The sequence below is a fragment of the Schistocerca nitens genome, unplaced genomic scaffold, assembly GCF_023898315.1.
Source record: "Schistocerca nitens isolate TAMUIC-IGC-003100 unplaced genomic scaffold, iqSchNite1.1 HiC_scaffold_421, whole genome shotgun sequence".
In the NCBI taxonomy this organism is placed as follows: Eukaryota; Metazoa; Arthropoda; class Insecta; order Orthoptera; family Acrididae; genus Schistocerca; species Schistocerca nitens.
This window is the reverse complement of record NW_026045954.1, coordinates 297,067-306,754: the sequence shown is the minus strand read 5'-3', so window position 1 is coordinate 306,754 and position 9,688 is coordinate 297,067. Positions and strand designations below refer to the sequence as shown.

Here is a 9,688-nt window from a genome sequence, read left to right as displayed (position 1 = left end):
TGAACATTTTATGTGCAGGGAAATATTTAAGGTCAAGACAGACAACTGGTGTTTATTGGTATTAAATGGAATGTTTTTCAGTAGTTGATTATTTTTTTGCCAAATTATCTAGAGAAATCAAGCGCAGACTCTTTCCTTAAAAGAAACATTACTTATATTGTTCAGTGTCACTCTCGTTGCGGTGTAACTGGTGCAATTACATCTATTATGTATGTAACGATGGGTATAAATGAATGTAGGTAGGATTACTTTATTATAAAAATAACGAAAAGTCGTTTAGTGAAGCTGTAATTGTTTTATTCCAGATGTTCATACTACAGGAAGTTTCACGTCAGCATCTCTACCAACTGCTGATTGTTTTTCTGCCTGGCGATATGACGTGGGGTGGCCCCACTGTCATCCCTTGCTCCCCTGTCAGCCCCTGCCTCCAGCAGCACAGCCACAACCTCTGTGTGCCCATAGGCAGCGGCCCTGTGTAGCGGCGTCCACCCATCCTCATTCCTGGCGCTGAGGTCAGCTGAGGCCGCGACCAGCAGCCTAACCACAGCTGCATGGCCATATCTTGCGGCTGAGTGCAGAGGCGTGTTTTGCGAGTTGCTCCTGGCGTCCACTTCTGCTCCACACTCCACCAGACATCTCACCGCCTCGACGCGTCCCTCCACTGCTGCCTGGTGCAGAGCAGTCCTCTCCTCCGAGCCCCTAGCCCCCACGTCTGCCCCTGCTGCGAGCAGTGCCTGCATCTCCCCAACTGCTCCTTGCTTAGCTGCCTGGATCAGCCTGCTACCTCTCTCCTTTCGAGAAAGTGTCCTGCACGAAACATCGAGATTCTTGCACTTTACTGTAATCACACATACGAAATGGAGAAAACTGTATTAGAAGTGACACTGAGTAGTTTTGAATACAGTGACAAATTAGAAATCTAGACTTTTTCCTTCTATTTCATAGAACACTCTGAAAGTCAGTATAGCAAACTCCTCTCATCAAAGTCTTCATCCAACATTCCATCGCAAAAAACTTAAATTTCATCTCATAATCAACATTGGTGTCACATTTCGTCACAGATCATTCTACATTAATTTTTAATGATTATACGAGCAGCCAACAAACTGGAATTGTTTCTGATCCTCTTAGTGTTTCCCTAAGAGTGATGCTGAGGGAGCTATACCGCCATGATCTGCCTAGGGAGTGTGCATTGGTTCACAAAGACCTGTGTCTCACATGGTGTACTAACAGTGGTAATACTTTGTTTTAAAACACCCAAGTCATACAAGTGTAAGCCAAATCCATAACTTAAGAGTTGGCCAGGTATGGAGCAACCCAAGTGATTCACATACAGACATCTATATTTGTTTTTGCCACTAATACTGTTGTAATAGTAATCAGTTACAAACTGCTTTGGGTTAGTGACACCGAAACACGTTTAGTCTACATGCTCTCATTTATACTTTGCATCATCTTGAACCAGCACTTTAATTACCATCTGTTTGTCTCATCAGCATGTAATGTTTTCCACTTTAAAACGACAAGCTCTTGCTATGATGCATTAATAAAACAGACACACTGACTGTGAAGTAGTAGTTTGCAGGAAGTTCCACATCGAGGGCTACAATGAATGAACCGTGAAGGCAAGTTCTACCTAACTGCACTTCATTCTTCCCTATACAATCATTGCTTATTTTATCCCTTCTGTAGTTAATGTCCTGTCTGAACATCTTCTCTGTAGGCCATGGTTACAATCATGCAATTTCAAAACATCAACTTTCGAGTACTTTTTTGTGGATACTATTATAACGCTAGAATAAAGTATCAATACTTGGAATTGCATATCATTCATTAATTCAAACCAAAATGATGAAGACACATCTTCACAACCAGCCCTACATCAGAGACAGTCTGAGCTCATTACTCATAGTCAAGATCACAGAATTAGATGAAATCCTTCTAGCACTGTAATATTTAAAAAACAATGCAATATATGATTCCATGTTTCTGCAGTTCAAATCGTGCACTACTCAGAATAAAATTTTACTCTATTTTCGTAAGTAAAATGTATCGTTAATGATCTATGCGTGTCACAATTTGGATGACAGTAATAGACTAAGAAATTATAGTTCATATAAATACCAGCAGGGGAGAACTCTTCAGCATTGACAGATTGTTTTCTTAATCATTTAAATGTTAAACATTAATACTAGAAGCTATGCCGCTTGGCGTCAGATCTAATAAGGTATTGGATACTGTGGTGTCACCGCCAGACACCACACTTGCTAGGTGGTAGCTTTAAATCGGCCGCGGTCCATTAGTACATGTCGGACCCGCGTGTCGCCACTGTCAGTGATCGCAGACCGAGCGCCACCACACGGCAGGTCTAGAGAGACTTACTAGCACTCGCCCCAGTTGTACGGACAACATTGCTAGCGACTACACTGACGAAGACTCTCTCATTTGCCGAGAACATAGTTCGCATAGCCTTCAGCTAAGTCAATGGCTACGACCTAGCAAGGCGCCATTAACCGTTTCTGGAGAGTATAACTTGTATCGTCAAGAGCGATGTACACCAATGATGGATTAAAGTTAAGTATTCCAGCAGCTACGTACTTTTCTTTATAGCATTCATTCCGTATCCTGATTCAGACCTCACGCCAGCCTGCGTGAGTTTAACGCGTGCATTTCGGCCTCCTCTCTTAATTAGTGTGCATAGTGTTGGCTAATCTGCCAACACTACATATTTGGCGACGACGATTAAAATGGTCTTCTTCTTTATACTTAATTGATTTACTTGTGTCATGGCTTCGCCACACTCTCCAGATGTACTGTCCGAATTTTATCGCTTGCAGAATCAGCAGACGCAGGTGTTATTGGATGCCCTTGGACAGCTCGTCCAGGGTCAACGTGCAATGCAAAACGATGCGGCGGCCGCCGCTTCACCGCTACCGCAGCCACAACATGCTGTTGCACCCCCGTTTCGTCATTTCGATGCGGCAATGGAAAGTTGGACGGAGTGGTCACGCCAATGTGGATTCCATCTCGCCGCCTACAGAATTCATGGTAATGAGCGGCAGCCTCACTTATTATCGTGTGTCGGCGTCCAGACGTACCATGTGACAGTGAAATTGTTTCCCCGACACGACGTAGCAACTCTGTCCTACGAAGAACTTTTGTTGGCATGGGATGCATATTTCAAAGAAACAGTCAATGTCGCAAAAACGTACAAAACGTACGGCCGGTCAGACTAATAGGGAGTGGGTTGCAACCTTGCAAGGCCTTACTAGGGATTGTGCTTTTGAGTGTGAATGTGGACTCCCTTATTCAGATACAATGGTACGTGATGCAATAGCACAGAACGTTTCTGATGTTCGTATACGGGAACAGATTTTGAAACAAGTCAATCCCTCCCTTCAACAAGTGATAGACATATTGAATAGGGCAAGACACACTTAACTTTGCTCAGGAATCATTTGAAACTTCGCCAGCCGTGTGTCACATTAAACGGCCCGCCGGGCGCGCTGCACGGAACGATAAACAGCCCTCGCGCCCGTCCGCGTAGCTGCCGCCAAGCTCTCAACCAGGTGTGCCGCGCAAGCACGCCAAGGTAGTGAAATCATGCCCGCGGTGTGCTACTAGACATTCGCGTGAAAATTGCCCGTCACGCCAAGCTATTTGCTTTTTCTGTAATAAAAAAGGACATGTTCAAAGTGTTTGCCAGAAAAAGCTCAGATCGGACACAACCATTCCAGGCCCTTTGCTTCGCGCCGGAATCGAACCAAGAATCCTCAGGCTCGTGAACCTTCGCCCATGGACATTCATGTAGTTAATTCCACTCCGCCCAGTGCCACTTTCTCTAACAGTGACTGTGTTCGTCCCACAAATAGTGTGCGTCGACGTCGCCGGAAATCCCGTCAAGTCGCAAGTGCTTCTGTACCAGTATCAGTTCGTGTTGCACGAGAAAGTCGCTCTTGTCGTCAGCAGGACAATAAACTATTTGTAGACTTGGACTTTCATGGCCACGTGATACCATTCCAGCTCGATACCGGAGCTGCAGTTTCATTGATCAATCACGACACGTACAAACAACTGGGCAAACGTCCGTTGCGTGCTGCAAATGTTACGTTAAATAGCTATTCAGGTCAGAATATCCCTGTATTAGGACAGTGCAGCCTTCTTGCAACATACAAGGGACAAACAAAACTTGTGTCATTTTACGTCCTTCGTTCTTCTTCTGCAGTGAACTTGTTTAATTTGTCTATAGTCAATCAGGTCCTATCAGTGAACCAGACTGTGCCTTCCGCCAGTGTTTCTCGTCTATGTGAAGACTTTGCAGACATTTTTGCACCGGGCCTTGGTTGGGCTAAGAACTATGAAGCACATTTGGAACTGAAAGTAAACGCGCAACCGAAATTTTTCAGGGCGCACAATGTTCCCCACGCATTGCGTGATGAGGTCGCAAGAACATTAAACGATTTGGAATCACAAGGTGTAATTGAACGTGTGCAGGCTTCTCTCTGGGCCTCACCCTTAGTAATTTTGCCAAAACCTTCCGGAAAATTGAGACTTTGTGTGGACTTCAAGGCAACTGTGAATCCACAACTAGTGATTGCAACTTTTCCTTTACCCCGCCCGGAAGAGTTTTTTGATAAACTGTGCCCGGGTACATACTTTTCGAAGTTGGACCTAGCAGATGTGTACTTGCAAATACCGGTGGACAAAGAATCCCAGCGCGTCTTGGTGGTTAACACGCATCTTGGTTTGTATCGATTCAAAAGACTGCCATTCGGGTGTGCATCCGCCCCTGCATTGTTTCAGCAATATTTACAAACTGTTTGTGCGTCGGTCCCTACTGCAGCGAACTATCTGGACGATATTGTGATCTCCGGAAAGACGGAAGAAGAACATTTAGCCAATCTCAGAACATTATTTCAGGTCTTGCGACAAAATGGTCTTCGCTTGCGGAAGGACAAATGTGTGTTTTTTGCTCGTGACTTACCAAATTTGGGACATGTAATCAATGCACAAGGCATACATCCGAGTCCAGAGCACCTCCGTGCCATTCGGGACTTGCCTTCGCCGCAGAATTTGAAGCAGCTACAGAGTGTGTTGGGAAAAATTAACTATTACAACAGGTATATTCCCCATGCCTCTTCCATTTCAGCTCCGCTTCATCGCTTACGCCGTAAAGGTGTTCTGTTCGTCCGGACGACGGAATGCGAACGCGCCTTTCGCCAGTTGAAATCGGCGTTGCTTTCAAATACTTGCCTTACGCCATTCGATCCACAGAAACCCCTTTTGTTAATGGTAGATGCCTCGGATTTCGGGATCGGTGCTGTGCTTGCGCACAAGGATGGATCGCATGATCGCCCTATTGCCTTTGCGTCGAAATTGCTCTCGTCTGCGCAAAGAAATTATTCACAGATAGAGAAAGAAGCTTTGGCTCTCGTATTTGGTGTTACTAAGTTCCATGATTTCTTGTATGGTCGTCCCTTTACCATCATCATGGACCACAAACCTTTGACATCGCTTTTTCATCCGAACAAGCCTGTACCTCCACGTACAGCGCAGAAATTCATTCGCTGGTCTATTTTCCTCTCGCAGTACCGCTACGATATCTTGTATCGGTCCACTGCTAAGCACGGAAACGCCGATGCGTTGTCCCGTTTGCCTGTTGCTGAGGATAGAGCATTCGATTCTTCCGAACTTGCTTGCATGTTCATTGATGCGGAAACCGATGACGTGGTCGAATCGTTTCCGATTGATTTTCGTCGTGTAGCTACAGCCACAGCTGCTGACCCTGTCCGTGCTACCGTTTTGCGTTTTGTTGCTACGCAATGGCCCTTGTCAAAGTCGCGGATCGAGGATCCTCTGGTTCGCCGATTTTTTGCTCACAAGGGGAGACTTTTTGTACGACGTGGTGTTTTGCTGTTGCGTTCTGATAATGATCAGTGCAGGGTCGTGGTCCCACGTTCGTTACAGTCCTCTGTCTTACGGCTTCTCCACCAAGGACATTGGGGTATAGTGAGAACGAAACAACTTGCTCGTCAGCACTGTACTTGGTTCAGAATCGATGCTGCGATTACGAATATGTGCTCTTCTTGCATGGCGTGTGTCGAACAACAATCCGCACCACCGCGGAAATTCTTTGCATAGCCGAAAGCCACTTCCCCTTGGCAACGCTTGCACATCGATTTTGCTGGTCCATTCTGGAATGCTCGATGGTTGGTTGTGGTAGATTCATTCAGTAATTTTCCTTTTGTTGTCCGGATGTCTTCCACGACGTCATCTGCCACCATCCAAGCGTTGTCTGCTATCTTTTGCATTGAAGGTCTTCCACAGACTATTGTTTCCGACAATGGCCCACAATTCATGTCCGCAGAATTTCAGTCATTCTGCAAGGCCAATGGTATTCAACATCTGACATCCGCACCGTTTTCGCCTCAGTCAAACGGTGCCGCTGAACGATTGGTCCAGACTTTCAAGTCATAGATGTTGAAGTTGAAAGAGGCGCATTCTCGGGAGGCCGCTTTGTTGCTCTTTTTGTCCTCGTATCGCTCTCAGCCCCGCGATGGTCGCTCGCAGGCTGAGTTGCTCCACGGTCGTCCTCATCGAACCTTGATGTCTTTGCTACATCCGCCGCATCAGGTTCCTGTGCAGCGGCAGACTCCTGCTTTTGCTCCAGGCGACGTTGTATTCTATCGCAACTATCGAGGTTCACGGCGTTGGCTCGCAGGGCGCATTCTTCGCTGTCTCGGCCGCGCGATGTATTTGGTTTTGGGGGCCTCTGGTGAGGTGCGTCGGCATCTCAATCAGCTGCGCCTCTGTCGTCGCACGGGTTCTGCCGCTCCCCGTCTGCTTTCAGCGACGGTGCCGTCCGGTCAGCGCCTTGGGGACCCATCTACTGGCTCGCCTCATCCCCAGGTGTTACCGACGTTGCCTTCCATTTTGCCCCATGGCGACGCGCCGCCGCCGCCTGTTCTCCCGCCGGCGACGCCCGCAGTGGACGCGTCGCTGCAGCCGCCAAGCGCCTCCCTGGGTCACGCGCCGCCGATCGCTTCCCGTGACCAGATGTCCTCCGCCATGGAACTCTTGCCCGCTCCGGACCACATGGCGTCTTCGCGCGTCGGGTACCCCGACGCGATGGAGGTCGACCCTTCGGCCCCTCCTGTCTCTTTACGGGCGCATACACCGCATGTTGGCGTGCACCCTGGACTAGGTTTTCAGGCGTTTCCTAGCTCCCCTCGGACCGAATGGCCGGGTGCGGGTGGCACAGCCTCGCCTGTTGATAGGCTCCCCACCTCATCGCATACGTCAACATGGGGTCCTCCCCACGGCGGGCGGAAGCCTTATAACACAACCGTTCGCCGATTTGCGGGGGAGGAATGTGGTGTCACCGCCAGACACCACACTTGCTAGGTGGTAGCTTTAAATCGGCCGCGGTCCATTAGTACATGTCGGACCCGCGTGTCGCCACTGTCAGTGATCGCAGACCGAGCGCCACCACACGGAAGGTCTAGAGAGACTTACTAGCACTCGCCCCAGTTGTACGGACGACTTTGCTAGCGACTACACTGACGAAGACTCTCTCATTTGCCGAGAACATAGTTCGCATAGCCTTCAGCTAAGTCAATGGCTACGACCTAGCAAGGCGCCATTAACCGTTTCTGGAGAGTATAACTTGTATCGTCAAGAGCGATGTACACCAATGATGGATTAAAGTTAAGTATTCCAGCAGCTACGTACTTTTCTTTATAGCATTCATTCCGTATCCTGATTCAGACCTCACACCAGCCTGCGTGAGTTTAACGCGTGCATTTTGGCCTCCTCTCTTAATTAGTGTGCGTAGTGTTGGCTAATCTGCCAACACTACAGATACCTACAGCACCGTATGTGTTAATACGTCATTACCCATACTGTTGAACAAATTCCACAATTGATTCGAATGAAAGAACCCCTCCTCTAGTCCTACACACGGTCTCGATGGTTGACATACGGGAAGCCTACATTCAGCATGCTGGGACATTCGCATAGGTGCTTCTGTGGCTCTGTGCAACCTGCTATTGAGAGGAGGGGAACTCTGTGCTTTAAATCTGTTGCTGAACAGCCACATACGTCATCTACAGTGGGAGGCGATTCTTGTACAGACATGTGTCTTTACTAGGACTGCCAGTGACGCCAAACTTTCGGGGTGTGCAAGAAGTGTGGACTAAGGACAGCTTCACCCTTCACGCTGAGGAATTATGGCAGGAGAAGGCGTACAAACCAGTTTGGTGACCAGCAGTTCTCCCATTCATGGTAGTGTACATAATGGCGACTTATGGATTCGGCGACAAATAAACACATGGCCGAATATCAATTCCTGTAACAGAATGTTTCAAAGCATTAAAAATTCACTTTCTCTTATCGTTTTCTCTAGTTTTGCTTAAAAACTGCACACATAAGAACTTCATCGACAACCATGATTCAGTCCAAAACACTGCACTGATATACAGGGTGGTTCATTGATCGTGACCGGGCCAAATATCTCACGAAATAAGCACCAAACGAAAAAACTACAAAGAACGAAACTCGTGTCGCTTCAAGGGGGAAACCAGATGGCGTTATGGTTCGCCCCCTAGATGGCACTGCCATAGGTCAAACGGATATCAACTGCGTTTTCTTAAATAGGAACCCCCATTTTTTGCTACATATTCGTGTAGTACGTAAAGTAATATGAATGTTTTAGTCGGATCACTTTTTTCTCTTTCTGATAGATGGTTCACAATTGTAGACGAACTGTTGGTAACAGGTAGGTTTTTTAAATTTCGGATGTCCACTGTTCAAAGTGCCGTCAATGCGAACAAGAGGTGACCGAGACATGTAACCAATGGCACCCCATACCATCATGCCAGGTGATACGCCAGTATGGCGATGACGAATACATGCTTCCAATGTGCGTTCACCGTGATGTCCCCAAACACGGATGCGACCATCATGATGCTGTAAACAGAACCTGGATTCATCCAAAAAATGTTTTGCCATTCGTGCACCCAGGTTCGTCGTCGAGTACACCATCGCAGGCGCTACTGTCTGTGATGCACTGTCAAGGGTAACCGCAGCCAGGATCTCCGAGCTGATAGTGCGTGCTGCTGCAACCGTCGTCGAACTGTGCAGATGGTTGTTGTCTTGCAAATGTCCACATCTGTTGACTCAGGGATCGAGACGTGGCTGCACGATCCGTTACAGCCATGCGGATAAGATGCCTGTCATCTCGACTGCTAGTGATGCGAGGCCATTGGGATCCAGCACGGCGTTCCGTATTACCCTCCTGAACCCACCGATTCCATATTCTGCTAACAGTCATCGGATCTCGACCAACGGGAGCAGCAATGTCGCGATACGATAAAGCGCAATCTCGATAGGCTACAATCCGACCTTTATCAAAGTCGGAAACGTGATGGTACGCATTTCTCCTCCTTACACGAGGCATCACAACAACGTTACACCAGGCAACGCCGGTCACCTGCTGTTCGTGTATGAGATATCGGTTGGAAAGTTTCCTTATGTCAGCACACTGTAGGTGTCGCCACCGGCGCCAACCTTGTGTGAATGCTCTGAAAAGCTAATCATTTGCATATCACAGCATCTTCTTCCTGTCGGTTAAATTTCGCACCTGTAGCACGTCATCTTCGTGGTGTAGCGATTTTAATGGCCAGTAGTG

General features: G+C 47.6%; 1 protein-coding gene across 3 annotated transcripts in view; it reads right to left on the bottom strand.

Annotated features, from left to right (window-relative positions):
• Positions 1–275: 275 nt before the first annotated feature.
• LOC126231840 (ankyrin repeat domain-containing protein 65-like) overlaps positions 276–9,688 on the bottom strand; it is a 115,044-nt gene continuing 105,631 nt past the window's right edge. For all 3 annotated transcript variants that reach the window (XM_049942423.1, XM_049942425.1, XM_049942424.1), the window contains one exon: positions 276–807. In XM_049942423.1, the coding sequence (XP_049798380.1) occupies positions 327–807 (481 nt within the window). In that variant the 3' untranslated portion in view covers positions 276–326. The remainder of the gene's footprint in view (positions 808–9,688) is intronic.